The sequence below is a fragment of the Mixophyes fleayi genome, chromosome 5, assembly GCF_038048845.1.
Source record: "Mixophyes fleayi isolate aMixFle1 chromosome 5, aMixFle1.hap1, whole genome shotgun sequence".
NCBI lineage: Eukaryota > Metazoa > Chordata > Amphibia > Anura > Limnodynastidae > Mixophyes > Mixophyes fleayi.
Window position 1 is genome coordinate 243,370,451 of NC_134406.1, and position 20,852 is coordinate 243,391,302.

The 20,852-nt window shown below is 38.0% G+C and overlaps 1 protein-coding gene across 1 annotated transcript in view; it reads left to right on the top strand.

Annotated features, from left to right (window-relative positions):
* DECR1 (2,4-dienoyl-CoA reductase 1) overlaps positions 1 to 15,478 on the top strand; it is a 35,668-nt gene extending 20,190 nt beyond the window's left edge. The window contains exons 5-10 of the mRNA XM_075213766.1: positions 3,132 to 3,279; positions 10,933 to 11,032; positions 12,503 to 12,575; positions 12,664 to 12,810; positions 14,395 to 14,457; positions 15,036 to 15,478. Of these exons, the coding sequence (XP_075069867.1) occupies positions 3,132 to 3,279; positions 10,933 to 11,032; positions 12,503 to 12,575; positions 12,664 to 12,810; positions 14,395 to 14,457; positions 15,036 to 15,095 (591 nt within the window). The 3' untranslated portion in view covers positions 15,096 to 15,478. The remainder of the gene's footprint in view (positions 1 to 3,131; positions 3,280 to 10,932; positions 11,033 to 12,502; positions 12,576 to 12,663; positions 12,811 to 14,394; positions 14,458 to 15,035) is intronic.
* The last annotated feature ends 5,374 nt before the right edge of the window (positions 15,479 to 20,852 follow it).

A 20,852-nucleotide genomic window follows, 5' to 3' on the forward strand; every position in this document is an offset into this window, starting at 1 on the left:
TAAATCTTTTAAGTTTCTAGGTTTTCCCTGAGTGGGAACCTGTCGCCTTACACACACCGTAGCGGCAGCCATTTTGTGGAGTCACAAGGCAGTGTTTATGCCTCATTACTGTTAATGGCTGCTTACATGGTTTGTGATAGAAATGTATTTATTTTTCTTGCTGACATTGGCATTTTTCCCCAAAAATATGTGACCAATGGGCTGAGGATATAGAGAATTACACTGTGACTCCAAGGTTAAAGAGGAACAGAGGGCCATGTTAGGTAAAGCAGGCAGCATTATGAATACTCGACATGTGCTGAACTGTGGTCCCAATCAATGCATTTTCCTACTACAGTTGGATAATCTAAACAACTCCACTACATTGACAGCACCTGGTGATAAATCCGTTTAAGTGAATGGCACTTTAGTTTTAATGTAGTCACACAGGAAAAAATAACATTCCAAATAATTTTCTTTGCAAAGCTTACATTTGCATGTTTTTTGTGTAGCACCTGCCATTGTCAGTCCGCAAACAAAATATTCTGAGAACTGATACACTGGTAAATGTTTTAGAACGTCCTTCATGAGCATTCGGAACACTGAGCATTGTTTACGCATTGTGCATTGTTTGGTATTTATATAGTGGAAATTCACAATATATGTAAGGTGTGTATAATAATTTAATACAAGTTGCTATAATGTAGTGTATTTATATGTTTGTGCTATTTTAGGTAAATGTGAGGGGGGCATTTGTTCATTAGGTCAGCCAGCAGCCATGAGATCCTTATTAAAAAAAATAAAAGATAAAAAAAAATAAAAGTGGTTCAGTTAAGTCTTTACGCTTGCAGCCCTACTAAGAGCGCCTGAGATAGTGTTCCATTTAAACTAATGCAAAAATGAATGTGTGGTTTGTGGTCTGGTGTACGGCCTCCTCTTTTTCAGGGATTAATTGTTTAATTCCCGTACAGGCAGAGTATTTTACTCTTTTCTTTGTGATTTTTGTGAAATATAAAACCTTACCACAGTTACATTTCTGGCCTAAGGCTTTCAGGTTGTGGGTGTTTGCTGCAGGGTGCTTAGGTCTATCCCCAGGAGATTGAGATCCAATAGCAAAGCACTAAATACCAATATATGTGTATAATTTATTTTCAGTGAACATCACTCAAAGGGGTATATGATGTGTGGAGTAATACAAAGGTGTATACATCTATTGATACTTAGAGCACTGGAGGGCACTATTCCATTGTAGTACATTAATGTTACTTAGTTATATCACTATTTAATGTGTTAACATACTTGAATATGCAGATAAATATCTGACATCATCATTTTGCAATTAAAAAAACAACTAATGTTGAACATTGTATATTAACAGCTTGCCTATTATATAATTTTTTTTTAACTTTTTCGGCTTATTATTCTCTCAAAAATAAAGTGTGTGATTCAGGATCAATGTGCATAAAATCTATGTGGAAGTAGTAATATATTAATGAAGGTATAAAGATGACCTATTTATCTAAAGTAAGAATTAACATTGTAAGACAATAAATACTGCACCTTTGCACATATATGAACACTTTGATTGTAGACTTTTAGACATGATGAGGTTTATAAAATATGTTATTACATTTTTTAAATGGGTCACAACAGATTCTGGTCTATATTGGGCGGCCAATCTAATGGAGATCCCCCCAGGCTTTCCAGTAGTTTATTAATACTAAAAAAGTTCCATCTACCCACTGGGATCTCCGACTCGTTCTAAAGACATTTCATTAAGCATATTCGGTTCTAATTTAGTTTCTGAACGTGTGAATTTCTGTTTTGACGACTCTTTCCTATGTTGCCTTAAGCCTAATAATTTGACAGTAAATAATAAAATTGCTTTGCCAGAAGGAGTAGCTCTGTGGTTAGGCGCAGCTCGGTGGTTAGGCGCAGCTCGGTGGTTAGGCGCAGCTCGGTGGTTAGGCGCAGCTCGGTGGTTAGGCGCAGCTCGGTGGTTAAGGGCTCTCTCTGTATAATGATACCACTGAAAGATTAGCTGTAGACCAAACTTAAGTACTGGCTCCTTCTGACTTTGGTCATGTCACTTTTGCCTTCTTGCATCCAAGCATTAAAAATTAAATTGTGTGCTTCTTCGAGCTAGAAAGATGTGTCTGAGAAATTAGTCATACTATCCCAACATAACCCTAGTGGGCAGTTTGAGGATTTGCAGTTGCGAAATTGATTGCTCAGTAACTGGGTCGCAAGGAGCCACATTTTCTAGGTTACCGATGGGGCTCATCATGTGTGGACGATTTGGTAGAAAACCATTGAGTTGGCCAATGGAATTACAATACTGCATGTCTATTTTTAATGCTAATATATCACATTAATATTTATCTTGTTGCCCAAACCCTCTTCACCCTTCATCCACTAGCAATCCACCACATTTATTCTTGTTTCTTCCACTGGACCCTGAATCCCTAAATCTGAATACTAGCATTCATAGAGCATGTAGTACACAAAATATTATTTTTCATGTAGAGTGCACATAAATCCTCTACTTTCACTGTAGTCTACAGTAGGGGCTATGTATTCTATATAGTTTTCTGAGATATGACATTCTCCCTTGCATATTAATTGGCCCAGTTACAATATATGATAACTTAATGTATATGTTTTGTCTCATAATCTTTGTGCTGCAGGAGGACCTTGCTCCTACAACTGTGCATCGCTGTCTGCGAGATCCTGCTTGCCTCCGATCCCCTTATCACATGACACTGATCCTATGACGTGCTCTGGCCTTACTAACATAACTACACAAGTAGACCAATCAGAACACTCATCCCCTTAACTGTGCTGCTGTCAACATTCCTATCGGCTGATTGTGGCTAGTGGTTATTTTTACCCCCCTCCACTTTAAAATAGGGGTTACACTAATGTGTCAGAGATGAACATCGATAACAGAAAGGTGCTTTTAACCCTAGTCAAATGCAGATTCAGATTCTTCTTTTTTTTTCTTTTTTTTTTTTTTTTTTTGTAAACTGATAGATCTAATCTGAACATGGAAAATATGTTTCTACATTCCATATATTGTATTGTTTCAAAAGTGCTCTCTTGTTTTCTAAGTTTTTTTTTGTTTTTATTTTTTAAACTTTCTCTAATGTTAGGTTGTGATAAACAATGCAGCCGGGAACTTTATTTCTCCTTTCGAAAGACTTTCGGCGAATGCCTGGAGAACGATCACAGACATTGTTCTTAACGGCACAGCTTATGTAACTCTCGAGGTTGGCAAAGAGCTAATTAAGGCAGGAAAAGGTAAGACACATATCGACCTTGATTTGACTTGACCTTTACCTACTGTGAAACAACTCATCGCTTTCAACTGGCTATCACAGTTCTGTTGCAAACGTTGTACCGTCTACTCGTATTGTTACCTTGCAGAAGTTATTCTTGCTGATGTTTCATAGAGAACTCATTAATTTGTTCATAGGTTTTGGTTTTCTTGTGTTTTCAGGCGTTGTTAGATCCTAACTGCTTTGAATAATTTTAAAACCTCACCATGTAAGGAAAAAATGAATCTGAAATGACCACAATACTTTTGATGTTCTCTAGCTGTGTTTGCTAAATATGTCTGACAGACAACCAGGAAACTGAAAATAGATAAAACTTTTATAGGTACCTATGGATTCTGGGGGGGGGGATTCTGTTACAGGATGGTTTAAGTTATGGGGGGCACTAATTTAAAAGTTGTACAAAAGTGGTGACTTTAAGATTACCTATAAGAGGTACATACACTATAGATATTCCAAGGTATATTTTAAAGAATTCTTCCAAAAATCAAAGGCTCACCCGAGTACCACCAAATTGCATCTTGCTTGGCGTACGTGTTGGAATTCCAAAGTCTTTAGCCAATGCTCAGTCTATAAGCGATCTATGTAACAGTGGCTGGCAAATTACTTTTTTTTTCTGGTTCAGCATTGAACACAACTTTTTTCTTTTATTAACCTCTGACCCTTTAAATTTTGTTGGTAGGGGTAACGAATATTTAGTGTACCTACTTTTGGTCAGTACATAAGCTTCTAGTATGTCCGGGAATTCATCAACAGCCTCAAAATTTTTATATAGCGCCAGCAGATTCCATAGCGCTTTACAATTGGGAACAAACCGTAATAAAACAATACTGGGTAGTACATACAGACAGAGAGGTAAGAGGGTCCTGCTCGCAAGCTTACAATATATGGGGCAATGGTTTGATACACAAGGGTAAGTGCTATTAGCATTTCATTTGAATGTTATGAGACTTAAGCCAAGTATTTCAGAATAACAGTTGGCATTTATCCAGAATGACATCTTAAATTTTAGAATTTTAAACGTTCCCTTATAACACACCTCATCTGGGAAACCTAGGAAATTCTAGAATGCTGTTATAGAAGTTATGTTGTGCCCCATTCAGTCCACACAGTATTGAGCACCATAAAGTACATCCTTGTGGGTTTTGATGCAATGTCATCTTTTGGAGTCATTGGTGTAGAGTGCGTGGGTCATGTCATTCTATTAGACCAGGACTCAGGTTTCAGTCTGATTAGCAGTTGTGTATATTCATGTGCTCTATACAAAGGGCAGCACACCTAAATAAGAGCGACAGCTAGCCTGCCAGTTACAGAAACTTGCTTATGGCTATTTTTGGTTTGCGTGGGCTGGATGCTAGTGTTTCTATATAGTAGTGAGGGAAACTCTGTTTAGTCAGAGCCAGACAGGCATAGGCATCATTTCATTGTCATCATCTTTCATCTTTCCTTGTTAATTGCTACCTGCAACAGAGAACTAGCTGCGAGATATAGTTTGTGCCACCTACTACCTAGGAGACGGGTTTCCCCCTTTACCAGAGCTCGTCAGAGTATACTGGCAGCTGGTTGTTTGAACACACAAATAAGTGCTTTTTGTTTTTTTTTCGATTAGATCGTAAGCTCTTGCGAGCATGGCAATCTACTTCTGTTTCACTGAGTCTCTTGCATGTTCAATTCTCCCCCTGATTGTACAGCACCTTTTCAATGTGTCAGTATTATTACCATCATGCTTTATAAAGCGCTAATACAATTTAGATGCAGCGTGCATGTTCAGGTAGTAAAATTATTATTTAAAAGAATGTCTTCTATTTAGGCATGTATTTATTTATTTTTGTTGTTGTTTTTTTTCAGTTTGTTTTGTTTTTTATTCTCGACATTACTATAAAAGCAAATTTATTTATGTAAGATATTCCAATCTTATAAATATTCTACTATAAAGTTGTTTGCTAAAATCTGATTTTCCACTGTCAAGAACATGTGGAAAGTGTTATTGTGCAACTAAGAAAACATCTAATTTATATTTCTGTCCCTAAACCCTCGATATCTAACTTCTTTTAGTTGAAAATTGAATAGCCAAGGAAACATCCGTCGCTTTTACACCAGGAACTGTTTTTTGATCTGATAAGGGTTAGTCTGCAGCACACAGGCCATAATGAAATCGTCACTATAAAGACAAACCACTACAGAAGATGAATGAATTGCCCTTAAACTGGTATTGGGTAGCTGCGCTGTTTATCCATATAGATATTCACAAACATGTGTTACAGAAATTGATCAATTGAAATGTGGTTAGGCACACAGCATACTGGGGAAATGTAAGGCACAGAAGGGCAATTTGAGATTAAAGTCCTGGGTGACAGATGTAGCATTCAGGAGCTGCACAAAATTCAACAAATCCTGTAAAAGGGCAATCGGATTAGGGTGTGAAAACCTTGCTTTAATCTGCTGAGGACATCTCTTATTATGAATGAGCAGTGAGAAGAAAGGAACGTTGTTCTGTATATAACAGCTATAATCTGTCATGGTAGGGAGTGCTCTGTGCTTTATCTTTAAAGGTGTAATATTGTTACATTGTCCAGTAACAAATAAAATTGTGTGTTTTGAATTCTTTTCTAAGTTAAAGTTCAGACATCCAGTAAAAGAGGTCTTGCTTATTCCATGGCAGAGTTGTTCCCTTGTGACTAGGCACCACTATGGTGTTGCCCACTTGCCCATACAGTAAAAGTTCAGAACACCCCAACTGGTGGCATTGGTGCCAAATGCAGCTGTAGATGGCAGAAGGACTGCAGATGTAGCATGCACTACACTGTCGGAGTATTGGCAGTGGTACACACCAGCTAACGGGCCATGGCACGTCATTGAAACACATTGTATCACATTCCTGAGGTTTTGCAAAGCATTGAGTGCTATTAAATAGTTTATCATGCAGTGGCCTTTATTACTGTATGTATTTTGTGTTGTATTGATGTACCCTTGCGATACAGCTCTACGGAATCTGAGGTGTTCTAAATAAATGATGATGGTGCATAGATAGAATTACCGGTAATACTGGCTACTCTTTTAGTGAGGTTACGCTTTCCTTCAATAATTATTCACCTATTATATATACTTTAATAAATCTACCCCCCAAGTGTTTATAAGGAATAACTATATTTTAAACATTCTAAAAAGGAAAAGTGGAGGTGTTGCCCATAGCAACCAATCAGATTCTAGCGATGATTTAGCACATTCTAGAAAATGATTGCTAGAATCTGGTTGCTATTGGAAACACCTACAGTATTCATTTCTAGAACATTTCATACATATGACCCATTATTGCCTTCTTAACAGTTGGGCATAGTTGCACACCAAACACATGTCCTCCCAAAAAATCAGCACCTGGTGGCAGAAGAATTTATCTCCTGCTTAAGTCTCTATAATGTTCACCACTTTAGGTTAACAAGTCTTCCTAGCATGCACTACTACAACGCCTCATGTGACTACTGTACACTACATGACCCCTATTGCCATGTTTACTTTAATTACTTATTATAGTGTATCTTACTTTAATGGGGGAGGGATAAGAATGACCCAGATCCCATTACCATCATTGTTTATTTGTAATGTAATGGGGCTCAAAACCATGGGATTATGCTGTGATATAATAGTCGCCACTAAATAGTCCCTATTTTTTTACTGGAAGTCACTCTAGCCCTCACGCTAAACGGACTTGCTGCATGATCACATTACTGTGTGACGGAAGTAAATAAATCGACAAATAAAATTGTCCCTTAATTGACCCCAAGTTCACAAGAAACCTATTTATATATGGCTTCGTTCCCTTCGCTGTATTAATGCAACGATGACTGCATATACAGTACTGTACTTTTTTTTATACTCGGGGGGGGGGGGGAAATGTATCAAGCTAAGAGGTTCCAGTGGGATTGAAAAGTGGAGATGTTGCCTATAGCAACCAATCAGATTCTATCATTTATTTAGTACATTCTACAAAATGACAGCTAGAATCTGATTGGTTGCTATAGGCAACATCTCCACTTTTCAAATCCACTAGAAACTCTCACCTTGATTCATTTACCCCATAGTTTTGTGTTCTCATCAGAACGCACAAATCTTTTGCCTTTTTCTGTACTTTTAAGCACTTTCCTGGCTCTATGGCCTTTACAACTTTATGCACAAGATCTGCGTCTCTCTTCCACTTTTATTACTTCCTCCCATTCTCGGTTACAGGACTTTTTTTGGGCTACACTCAGTTTATGGAATTCACTCCCTCGCACCACAAGACTTTCCTCCAGTCTTCAAACTTGCAAGTGTTCTCTGAAAACCCACCTCTTCAGACAAGCTTATAGTATTCCTCTACCACCATCTTAATCTTCCTAGGTTACCCTATTACCACCCTCTACACAGCTAACACAAGACAACAACCCTCTGACCAACATAGTTTTGTGACTGAGCATACAGCCCACTAAATACTTTGTAACCTTTACATTCTAGCTGGAAAAATATTCAGTATGATGTAACCCTTACCCTTGTGTATCAAACCATTGTCCCATAGATTGTAAGCTTGCGAGCAGGGCCCTCTTACCTCTACGTATGTATTACCCAATATTGTTTTATTACTGTTTGTTCCCAATTGTAAAGCGCACCGGAATCTGCTGGCGCTATATAAATAAATGATGATGATTTAAATAAAACCTTTAGATTTAATAAATAATCTAATTCTGTTCCTTGTGCATGGCATGATGGGGATTGCAGTGAACCAAGGTCTGTCTAGACTGCCATGCATATGCTTGCATATTTCTGCCCTTGAAAACTCTATTCAAATGCTGGCAGCCAGCGTGTGTTTATTATACAAGCTACACCTATGATTATGTCCACATTGTGATTTATCAGGTCTTTGGTCCACTGTGTGAAATATTGAAGTACACAATCTCAAACTCATTTTAGTCATTCTAAGATATCCCCAGGCACAACTTGTAAATGTGCACATTGTTCATGACTCAATTTATTGGACTCAGATTGAAGCATCATTCCCCACTATAAAATGTGATTAGCTGAATCAGGTTTCACGTTTCCACAACGGTATTAAATTTTATAGAGATATCCTTTAGGCAGGAATAGTTTAATTAAAATTGTTTTGATAACTTTTTACTTTTATTATTAAACTATTAATAATTTAACCATAAGTTGGTGGCAGAATACAAATGTACCAATCTTATTTACTTGGCAAACACAGTACTGGGGAAGTGTAAATGGCCCTTTTACTTTTAAAGGTTTTAGACTATATAAAAGAATCTTTGTGTAGATTTAATCTACGTTAGTAGTATGGTCTTATTTCAGTCCAATTACAATGTACAATTATCTAACAGAAATACATTTATTAAAGCATAGGTCCACTAAAAACTAGAAAATTTGTGTTTTTATATTTTTATATATATAATATATATATATATATATATATATATATATATATATATATATATATATATATTAACAAATTTGTACTTCTTTCTCTTCCCTATTTATGGCTCTACCCTGTACCCTTTGAGCAATTCTCCTATGAAGCCATGTCATTGCCTATCTTTCTCTTTGTTTCCTGCAAAAATACCTTTAGGCATTATTTAAGTTGATGTGACCAAAGAGCCTCTAGCACTGTTCCCATAGGATCATTTGAGAGCCAATCAGGAGCACCGTGAGCACGCTCCTTCTGTATGTGTGATTATCACATTCTCATTACCCACTTTATTAATGATTGGTCTTTCCACCCCTCATGAATAAACCACATATTTTAACCGTAAATGACTTTATTACTTTAGATTGTAAGGTCTCACAAATAAGGATCCTCCCGTTCATGCCTTTGCCCTCACCCGCAAAGTGCTTGCTAATGTCCCACGCACATTATCTTGCTTTTACCCTTAAAGCTTGTTATCTGTTTTCCCAGTTTTTACTACTACGCCCTCTCTGTGCTTAATTATGTAACCTGTAAACTGTTATGAAGCAATCCCTTCACTGTCACCCATGTAATGTTTGCATCTGGTGTAGTCATGCTACTTGTTCTCTTGCCTGTGTTGTTCTACCCACTGTATGGCACTGCAGAATCTTGTGGCGCTGTATAAATAAGTCATAGTAATCATATAATTATGGTTTACATCAATGATTTTTTTTATTTATTTTTTTATTCTACTTTTGTAATACTTCGGAGGCCCTTTAGAGTGAAGGAATGGCTGGAGGGATTTCTTAGGTTACACTTGAGTCTGGACCAAACAATTACTCACACCTAAGACAATGATAACATAGCAACTACTAAGCACTGACGGTAGGAGTGCTGATGGACTTCAGTATTTGAACACAGTGCTCACATTAAGTACTGCATTCAAGCGATCCTAGATAATCCAACCATCCAAATCAAATTGGTTCCTACCCAGTCACTGGATCGTCAGGTTGTCACTGACTACCTCGGTCTATTGTTACTAATTATTGCCATCAACTTGGTAACAAATGCAGACAAAGTAGGTACATTATGGTTGGCCATGAAGTGGTGAATATTTCATATCTGTGCAGAAGATGGCCAGCTTCCTGCAGATGTGTATAAAGGGGGAATTTCTAAGATACTACCTCTATAACACTTGGTATGGGGGTTGTCACTTGGCAGCATGTGAATACTGTGCTACTACAACTAGAGAAGCATTGTGCCATAAGAGCTACATTGCTGGCATGGTGACAAGGGAATGAAGGAAACTGATGTTCATCTGTCTTCCAAGAACACTGTGGGATAGATGTATCAAACCTGCTAAATAAGACGGGTGGAAACGTTGCCCGTAGAAACCAATCGGATTCTAACCTTTATCTAGTACATTCTATAAAATGACAGCTAGTATCTGACTGGTTGCTATAGGCAACATCTCCAATATATAAAAAAGGTTGATATTTACTAGAACAATTAAATGGTACCAAAATATCACATAAAATCAATGCACAGGTTCATGTAACCTATAGGTTATATGAACCTGTGCATTGATTTTATGTGATATTTTGGTACCATTTAATTGTTCTAGTAAATATCAACCTTTTTTTATATATTATTGTTGTGTCTGTTTACTATACGTGATTACCATCTGATATTAGGCCATCATATGCACAATCTGTTTCTGTATTGTATTTATGTTTACTAGAGGATTTGCACTTCCTCTATTTGATTTGCTGCAATTGATGCTCATCTATACTCATCAATTTATTATATCGCCTATTAGCGCCGGAGACCCTTTGTTGTAATTCAACAAAACAATGACAGTTGCTTGAGACACTGGTAAACATTATATCTAACTTAACCTTTGTCGAATACAAATAGTCAAACATTCTGTAGTAATAAAATAATGTGTTTTTTTTTTGTTTTTCTATAAAAGCCCTCCTCTTGAACAGGAATAATAACTAGGATGACTGCATTCTCTGTAAAGTATTCATATTTCCAAAATGTTTGGGCCGCTGTGACCTGACACAGTTTACAGACTCCCACTCACCAATATAACTTCTGCAAAATGCAACATTTTAAATCCATCTTGCTTGCCTGAGTCACTGTTTTAAGTACACATTATTATTGCTGCTGTTTTTGTTTCTGTTATTTCAGGGGCTGCGTTTCTGGCTATTACCACAATCTATGCAGAGAGTGGCTCTGGTTTTGTTGTACCCAGTGCTTCTGCTAAAGCCGGTGTGGAGGCGATGTGCAAGTAAGTGCTTTTATAATGCAATATATTCACTGCGACTATGCATTAAACTCGAGCTGCAAATCCTGGCGTGCCATGCCAACCATAGTGCAGAAACTCCTGGAAAGCCAGAGATTGCCCATCACAAGCTTTTAATATTTCATTCATGCCTATGGCCTTTTCTCCAGTTTCCATACAAATTCTGTAAAATAATGCACACAGGACCTCATTTACAAAGCACATATGGATGTACACAGCAAGACACCTTGTTATTGGACCAGTGCGTATAGAAGGCCCGCGCAGCGCACTTTAACGTGTGTGTACACCTACTCTCCATTCTTGTGAGATACTTAGGTTTGCAGGAATGTGAAAAATCTGAAGATGCAACCTGTGTAAAATGTCATAGCAAAAGTCCAGGCTCGTACCACTTTATAACAACTCTTTCATTACATTAAACACCTCTGGTTTTCTCCTAAAATACTGACCTATTTAGCCTCATTTATGGCTTACATACACCATAAGTGTGTCTTGGAATGTTCTTCTCTGCCAAAGTGCAACTGCAAGGTGCTAGATATATTTAAATAAACAAGACCTGGGGATAAATGTATCAAGCTGACAGTTTTCTGGCGGGCTTGAAAAGTGGAGATATTACCTATAGCAACCAATCAGATTTTAGCTGTCATTTTGCAGAATGTACTAAATGAATGATAGCTAGAATCTGATTGGTTTTTCGAACCCGCCGGAAAACTCAGCTTGATACATTTACCCCCTAAAAGCTGATATAAAAGTATTTCTTATTTTGGGTTTTTTGAATGGCTATGCACAATTATATACAGTAATAAGCGCTCCCAAAAACGTGCCCTCTTCACTCCTTTCTCATGGTAAGATGACACCTAGTCCGTGCACTGTTTTGCAAAACTAGACGCCCTGGTAAAGCCTGAAATCGAAGGCAAACCTCGAACTATGGAAGGAAGACTTGTGAGCGTCGTTACACTATAGGAATTGGAATATTTATTTGTGCGTCGCTTAGATGTAGCAAAACCTGTTATCTACTTACGTAAAACATCTAATCAAAAGGAATATTGCATAAAAATACATGAACTAAATAAACCCTTAATAGATGCTGGTTGTATTGTGCTGCTCATGGTAGTATATTCATAATGCTAATGTATATATTGCAATATCCCTGTTTTGCTGGCTGCAAGTTATAGTAGTTGGTCTGTTATAAAATGTTATTGCTGGTAAACCTGACATATCACAAGATCTCAGGCTGCTCTGTTTTTTACGATGGACATGGTGTTAAAATATTATTGTTTTGTGGATAACCTGCTGACAACAGTGGAAGTTGCTGGATCTCATTAATGCCCAGTGAATTGATGGACTTTTATAATCTAATTTAAAGAAATGAGTTAGTATGCTTCTGTTGGCAATTTTAATTCATTATTTTGTAGTAATATAATTGTGATGGCTTATGTATAATAATCCATGTTTTAGATCTCTTGCAAGTGAGTGGGGAAGATATGGCATGAGGTTCAATGTTATACAGCCTGGACCCATAAAAACCAAGGTACACGGAGCCATAAAGATGTAATGTAAATAAGTTGTTTGGTTTATGTCTTCCTCCCCCTTACTTGCTGACTCTCTGCGTTGATCAGGGAGCTTTTAGTCGCCTGGACCCTACCGGAGCCTTTGAAGCAGACATGGTGAAGAGGGTCCCATGTGGACGGCTGGGTACCCCAGGGGAGATAGCAAATCTGGCAGTGTACCTCTGCAGTGACTATGCAAGCTGGGTGTCTGGGGCGGTGAGTGTTATATATCAATACTTGTCCAAATTTATTTCATTTAGTTTTGAAACTTGACTTTTTTTTTTTTTTACAAGATATTCTCCTTTCAACATATATTTTTTTTTTTATTCTTTATCATTTTATTTTTTTTGTACGATTTCCTCACCTATAGAAAGCAGTCCGATGTTATTCATGAGCTCTGGAGGTTTAGACCCAGAGCCGTAACTTAGAATTCTAGCGCCCTGGGCGAGAAAGACAAATGCCACCCCCTAGCCCTCAATTTTAACCAAATTAACCTAAAATATTCCTAAATTGCGCCCCCCTTCAGCGTTGCGCCCTAGGCGGTCGCCCCTGTCGCACAGCCCTAGTTACGGCCCTGTTTAGACCAATGCATTGATTTTAATGTTTCAGAAGTCTCTGATGAAGGGACTGAAACCTTCTTCCTTTCCTCCCAACACAAGAACTCGTACCTTGAGCAATACTAGGAGGTCATAATTAAGCACTGAAGAGTATTATTTTAGTCGTCCAGAGAACATCCTCTGGCATGTAGCAGATTGCCTAGTTCTTCTGCAATAGCCAGTTGTGTATACGGTGCATGATTTACAGTAATCTCCTATAAACAAGGGTGGAAACATAATCAAAGAGGAAAAGAACATGCGTTTCTTGTTGAAAATCTAATCTGTAATTAAGAATCCAAGGAGAAGTTATACTGATGTTTGAAGAATGTACCCTCAAAAATGTAGGGTGGTTCTGTATTATTTTCAGCAACATGGAGGACTGGGCCCTGGGATTTGTTCAGCCATGAGTAAAATTGTCGGAGTTCCATTGTGGTGCGTGGGGACAGTGTTGTATGGGAATGTGAATAAAGAGAGTAGCGTGTAGATTTACTAATGCTTGTAAAAAGGAAAAGTGGAGGTGTTGCCCATAGCAACCAATCAAATTCTAGCTATCATTTTCAAGACCGACTAGAAAATGATAGCTAGAATCTAATTGGCTGCTGTGGGCAACACTTCCATTCTTTGAAGCATATCTACCCCTTGGTCTTTCTGAATTATTTTCTTTTTTTTTTTTCTCCTGATGAAAAATCTGTTTAAATTATTTTAGTACTTTTTTACATATTTAATCCATAAACTAGACCGGTTTTGTTTTACAACATTTTATTAAACAAGAGTTAGATGTACCATTAAACACGTTACTGCTTTACTTCCATTTTATATACAAGGCACTGTTAAGATCCGCTTAAGATGCATATTCCCATTGCCTCAAAAAATGATGACACTCGTACATTAGAAAGACCTGTCAGATAACTTTGTCTGAGTCTGATGTATTTAAGCAGAGGGGGAAAGAACACAGCTAGTAAGGTACCATGATACCAGTTATTGTTGCCACAGGATTTCACTACGGGTCAGGGGAAACATTTTTTTTTTTTTTTTTAGCCCTTACTATAGCAGCAAGACTGTCTGCGGGCTGTGCCCCCTGCCCTTGTATGGAGAGACGGTAGAGCGATTAGAAGCACAAGGTTGTTTAAAAAGTAAACCAGTATTTTTTTTTTTATTTATTTTTTTTTTCCTTGCCTGACTAAAACAGATTTATTTATTGTAGATTATAAGAATGGATGGTGGAGAATACGTGTCGATGGCCGGAGAATTTAATGACTTGAAAAAGGTAATGTCTGAGCTGTAAATATTATAATCTGTTAAATTCATCAAAGAGTTTTTATGCCATCAAACATGCAGCATAGGTCATATTTACATGCGTACCTGAAGAAGTTGTGTTAATTTCTTTGTACTTGGATTCCGTTGTTGCACAATATGAGATGCATTCGGGCTGCTGGTGCCAGCTTAGCAAGAGACTTATCGCCTCACCCAGGCTGGCCGATCGTTAATGCTGCAGCCGCTGCCATCTTCACTTTACTGTACAAATAGTACGGGGTGAAACCATTGAAGAAAATGAAGATATGCCTCAAAAATGCAGTTTCATAAATGATCTATATTGGTCTGTTTGGCTTCATAATACTTTAGTAGCAGCAGGTTTGGGAGTCTTGCAGGATTGTCAACCTGACAGCAATTTACAAAAATGCTCAAATACGATAGAAAATCATGTTTTAATGTTAATTGTTTTGTGCAGCCAACACCTTTTATCATGATAAATATTGCTTGTATCAGAGCATAATGGAATCTCATGGACACGTATATAATATAATATTTCTTTTTTTTATTTTTGTTGTGTGTGTGTATATACAGGTAACTAAGGAACAGTGGGACATTATGGAAAAATTAATTCGGAAAACAAAAGGTTCCTAGCTCTGTGTACCATCAAATTCAAAGATTGTTCAAGGAGAACCTGGGGGATTTGTTTTGTGCACTTAATTTCCACTCTCCCAACTAGTAGAACCTCACAACTGTCCTATTGGCTTGTAATAAGCCTGTAACACCTGAATAATACACTGATTATGGCTACAGGGAGGGTTAGTATCGCAATGAAGTGAGTCATAATGTTATATAATCATTCATTATGATTCTACAACTCCAGATGCCTTAAAAGATGTAACCAAAATATTGTGCTTAATCAGAATGTTTTGGTTTTATGTCTGAATAAATCTGTATATGTAATATAATGTAGAATGTTCATTTTCTATATCTGAAATAAACACGAACAAAATGTTTTGTCAGAATGTGAAAAATCATTCAAATTGCATGATGTGATTATTGGTTTGTGACCTAACTTCATCCATCCACTGGTCAATGGAAGATCAAAGGGGCTTCATTTTCTGCATACATATATATCTCTGATTTATAATAAGATTGAAAGCTCTACAAATCACTGTGCTCTGCAAATAGTTTAAATGATTAATTAAGGGTTTATGTTTTGGATTTCAGACATGTTTAATAATCTCACACACACACACTTATTATGTACCCCTTAAGCTTTAGGGGTTGTACTCATGCCCACTTTAAATGCCAAGTTCTGTGTTTAAATTGTGTATTTGCCAATCCATCTATGCCAGAGGTGCTTAAACCCAGTCCTCAAGATCTACTAGCGGGTCATGCACTCATCATCTCCCGCATCGACTATTGCAATTCCCTCCTTACTGGTCTTCCCAAAGTTAGACTTGAACCCCTACAATCTATTTTGCACGCAGCGGCTAGATTGATTTTCCTTTCAAACCGTTATTCCTCTGCTGAGCCACTCTGTCAGTCTCTACATTGGCTGCCTGTATTTCAACGAATCCAATATAAAATTCTTCTACTAACATACAAAGCCATCAACAAAACTGCACCGACATACATTTCCTCACTTGTCTCGAAATATCTCCCTACTCGACACCTCCGTTCTGCACATGATCTACGTCTCTCCTCCACTATCATCACATCCTCCCATTCTCGGATACAGGATTTTTTCCGGGCTGCACCCACTTTGTGGAATTCCCTCCCACGCACAGTAAGACTTTCCTCTAGTCTTCAAACCTTCAAGCGTTCACTGAAAACCCACCTCTTCAGACAAGTTTATGATATTCCTCAACCATCATCTTAATTTCCCTAGATTACCCTATTGCCACCCTCTACACTGCTAACGCAAGACAACAACCCTCTGACCAACATTGCCACACACACAGCCCACTCAATACTTTTACCTTTGCATTCTAGCTGGTCCATTGTGCAATATGATGTAGCACATGCCCCTGTGTTTCTAACTCCCATTGTCCCATAGATTGTAAGCTTTCGAGCAGGGTTCTCTTACACCTCTGTCTGTATGTATTACCCAGTATTGTCTTATTAATGTTTGTTCCCAATTGTAAAGCGCTACAGAATTTGCTGCGCTATATAAATAAATGTTGATGTTATGTTTTCCGGATTTCTGTCTGTAGAAATTGGTGGGATAATGACTGACCCAGAGAAACAGATTAACTCGCATGTGCATGATTAAATAAATCTTGAAAACATGACCTGTTGGTAGCTCTTGAGAACTGGGGTTCAGCACCTCTGATCTACGTCATCTGGTGCACATTCTATAAAGGATTCTTTTTAGACCTAAAGATGAAAGCAATCACAAGGGATGTCCTGTCTTCTGAGAAGCTCTGTTATGTTATTTATTTGTTTATATTTGTACTGACTTTTGAGTAGATTTTTTTGAAGTTGAGAAATGTGATTTTGCTAAGCTGATGCCATCTTGTTGCCTTTATAGCCATTTTATAGCCTTATAGCCATTTTGTTCTGTTATAGCTTAAATACAGATTAGATGCACTTGTTTTGTAGGAGTAATTCATTGTTTGCAAGGCTATGCTTATAACCTTGGACAGCAGACAGGAGATAAGCCAACCACCCCTGGGGAGATTTCCTGTGTGATAATGAGAGAATGTAGTAACATCTGTGTAAAGGGAGCATGATTGGTTAAAACCTTTTGGGGCGTAGTTTTCTGTAATACGTGATTTTTGCTATATAGATAGGGACTTGTAACTAAAAAAGCAGAGTTTATTGTACACTCAAACCATGCAGTGTATTTAACTCTCTCCAGCTGATGAGTTCATAACTGATAAACTGACACTTACAGGTGAACAATCTGATATAGATTCGACAAAGTTATCATTTGCACCAGATGCCTATTCTGAAAATTAATCCATAGTTTGATAGAGCTCTGATGACAAATTATGTATATGTTCATTAATTTATTGCTTGTTTCTAGACACTTGTCTTCTGTTACAGCACTAAACACTGCATTTTATACAGTGATGGATCACTTTCCTACACTTGTAAATCTAATTTATCCTCTACATGGAATCGGGTGCAATATATGAAATGTTCAAAGGTCATCTGACAACATCCACTTTATATTGAACGGGGAAGTGTCTTACTTACATTACCATGACAGGACCTATAGCTTCCATGGTCTAGAGACGGCTAATAAATCTGAATTGTGTGATTTGCAAATAAAATGCATTTGAATTCTTTCTCAATAAGGCTCTTGTAAGCTGATCACACAAGCATTGGTTTGGTTGTTTCTGGGCAAACATATCTGTGACCAAGTGTTGGATGAATGGGGTGTGCAAAGTTTGTATGTTCTGTTGCATTGGCAATTATTAGCGACTGTAAACAACTGAACTTGCATCCTTAATAATGAACAACCATATTGGATGACCAATTTGAGTTGTGTTTTGCCAGGCTGAAGTAAAGGTCCAGCCTTGAAGGCTCCTTTGGAGCTTGGAAGAATTCTCTGTTGGGTAAGAGTGGAAACCAATATCCAGTTTTCCGCTTGGTCATCCTTTCTGTCATCTTACAGACAGCAGTTCAGAAAACGGCAATGTCTTGCGGTGCACATTGTGTACCCAATAGCTGACTGTCCACTTTATTACAATACTTTATTTATTAAGTGTTATTATATAGTGCCTGCATACTGCGCAAGTGCTTTATAGAGAATCAAAAACAGAATGGTTCCCAAGGTGCAATGAATATATATTCTGAGAAAGCAAAGATAAATGTCACTAACATTCTATGCTATGTATAGGGTTAATCTCAAGTGAGTATGTCAATATCAATGAAATGTCCAATCAGATTTTATTCCATTTATAGGATACAAGCATAAACATATGGTAAAATCAGTGCACTGATATCATCAAAATAAACAGAAGATGTAAACCAATTGCAAAGTACAAAAAAACCAAACATGGATATAAGCATATTAGAATCTGTAAGACAGGAGTATGTCAGCGTGATATGCTGATAGTTCCTCAATGATAATGGTCTTAATAGGCTGTTGCTGGCACCAAAACACAGTCCAAAACAACAGGTTACAGTATGACTGATAATTCACAGGAAAGACAAGGGCCACAGTTCTGTAAGAATCCAAAATGTTTGACAATAAAAGTGTTGGTAAAGCAGTCTCACGATCACGAGTTCACTTATTCATTCACTAGCGCAGTTCTGTAGGTAGACTGGTGATGATCCTCTTTCATCCAAAGCCGGAGCAGAATATTTAAAATGAAGTATTCCGGGGAGGTCCGGTCCTATAATGTACACCTTTTACTTAATGGTTCCTTTGCTGCTTCAAAGTCTTGGGCAAATGGCTTGCCGCTAATGTTAGCCTGTTGCGTCTCCCCTTTAGCGACCACTTTTGGGGGGATTTCTGGGCGGGCGTGGACATCTGTTATGGACAAGTGTTGCAGTTTTGGCAGTAAGGTAGTAAAGCGACTGTAGGTGAAGAGTGTCCATAAATTCCAACACGTTTCATCCCTAAAGACGAGGCTTCCTCAGGGATAGTTTGTATGGTGTGTCCTTAAAGTGTATCCACATTAGCTGATCTATAGTAGTGTCATTCAATAGGTGGATTAAAAGTTGTCACCCCTATAGATTCTCATTGGTCCATATCATAAGGGGGGCATGCTTGGTAATACTGAAACCAGATTAATTGAAAGCAAAGCCTATTACCATCTACATATTTATAAGAAAATATTCACATTGGTCCCTGTCCCAGTAGAACTTACGATCTACATTCTCTACCACACAAACCTTATAAATCATTCTCTTCTTTTCAATATATCTCTGGTTAGCAAACAAATATGGCTGCCAGACACAGTCGGTCTGCTACACAGACACAGGCTCACAGCATGTCATGTGATGGCAAAAGGAGGAAGAAGGAGGATGTTACAATGCCAACATCTGATAAAGAACTTTACAAAGCTTCCCTGTTCCCTATTTTGTGCCATGTGACTGTGGTTGCCATGTTAGTCCAGACTCATAAATTATTAATAGCCTGAAGAATTTTGGAACATTATCCAGGTTATTGGTCAATTGGGATAAATCTTATATATCTCTAATAAGGGGATCCTGCTCGACTGACCTCATTCTCTAATCCTTCTTACAATGGACACCCAAGTTTAAGATTCTTGGTATATGGATTTCCAATCACATGAGTCGCTATATTGAATATAATATTCAACCACAGATTGATTACCTGAAAATTCGAGTTCGGACCTGGAAACAGCTGCCCTTATCAGTCACAGGCAGAATTAATCTTGTTAAGATGATCCTTCAGCCAAAGATTTTATATATTCTACATCAATTACCAACTTATATTCCACAATCATCTCGCACAATTGACTGTCACATCTCCTCATTGGTATTGGCGGCTAAGAGGGCGCTAATTAAACTTACCACATTATGTAGATCTAAGAAAACGGGGTCTCGCTCTACCAAACTTCCGCCTCTATTATTTTGCCTCCCAACTGGCACACGTTGGGGCATGGATGCTAACTCGGAAAGATACAGAAATCCATGACTTTCTAGTATCCAAAGCAGGTTCTCCACACTGATGATGTCAATTTATTTTAGAGGATAGAAGCACCGAGCATGATCCTCCTCTAGTGTCCCAGGTTTCCAGAATCTGGCAGGTTTCAGCAAAATTAATTGATAGTCCTGAATATGACCCGATTACCTTTTGAGTAATTTAAATGAGTTTATAAAATGAGACAAAAAGGCCTGGTCCAAATGTGGTATCCGCCACATTGGACATGTATTTGAAAATGGAGTATTATATTCATTTGAGCAGCTACAGCGGCTGCATGGTCTCCCTCGGAGCCACTTCTTTAGATATTTACAACTTATACCGCTTTCATACTGCCGCCTGGCAATATCCCGGGTATATGAACTCGTGATATTGCCGGGGGACAGAAGCTCCCGTGGAGAGAAATTCCCGGGTAGACCCTGTTCATATTGAACATGGGTCTGCATGGCAACATCACAAGAGGAGCTCTGATTGGCTCCTCTTGTGATGTGTTGTTTGTTTTTTTTTCAACTTTATAATTGAAAAACCCAGGTCTCACCATTCATAGTGCAGGCTACCCAGGTCGGACACGGGAATTACCCCATCAAAAGTCCCGGGTCTAATTCCCAGGTCATCAGACCTGACACTATTCATACTGGTCCTCGACCCGGGTCGTCTGGGCTTGCCCTGGCAAAAACCCGGGTTTTGGCGCAGTATGAATGGGGTATTAAACACGCCTTAAAGTTTCATGGAGTTGACCCAAGTCTCCATAGCGATCCTTTCAGAATGAAATTGGCTGAACT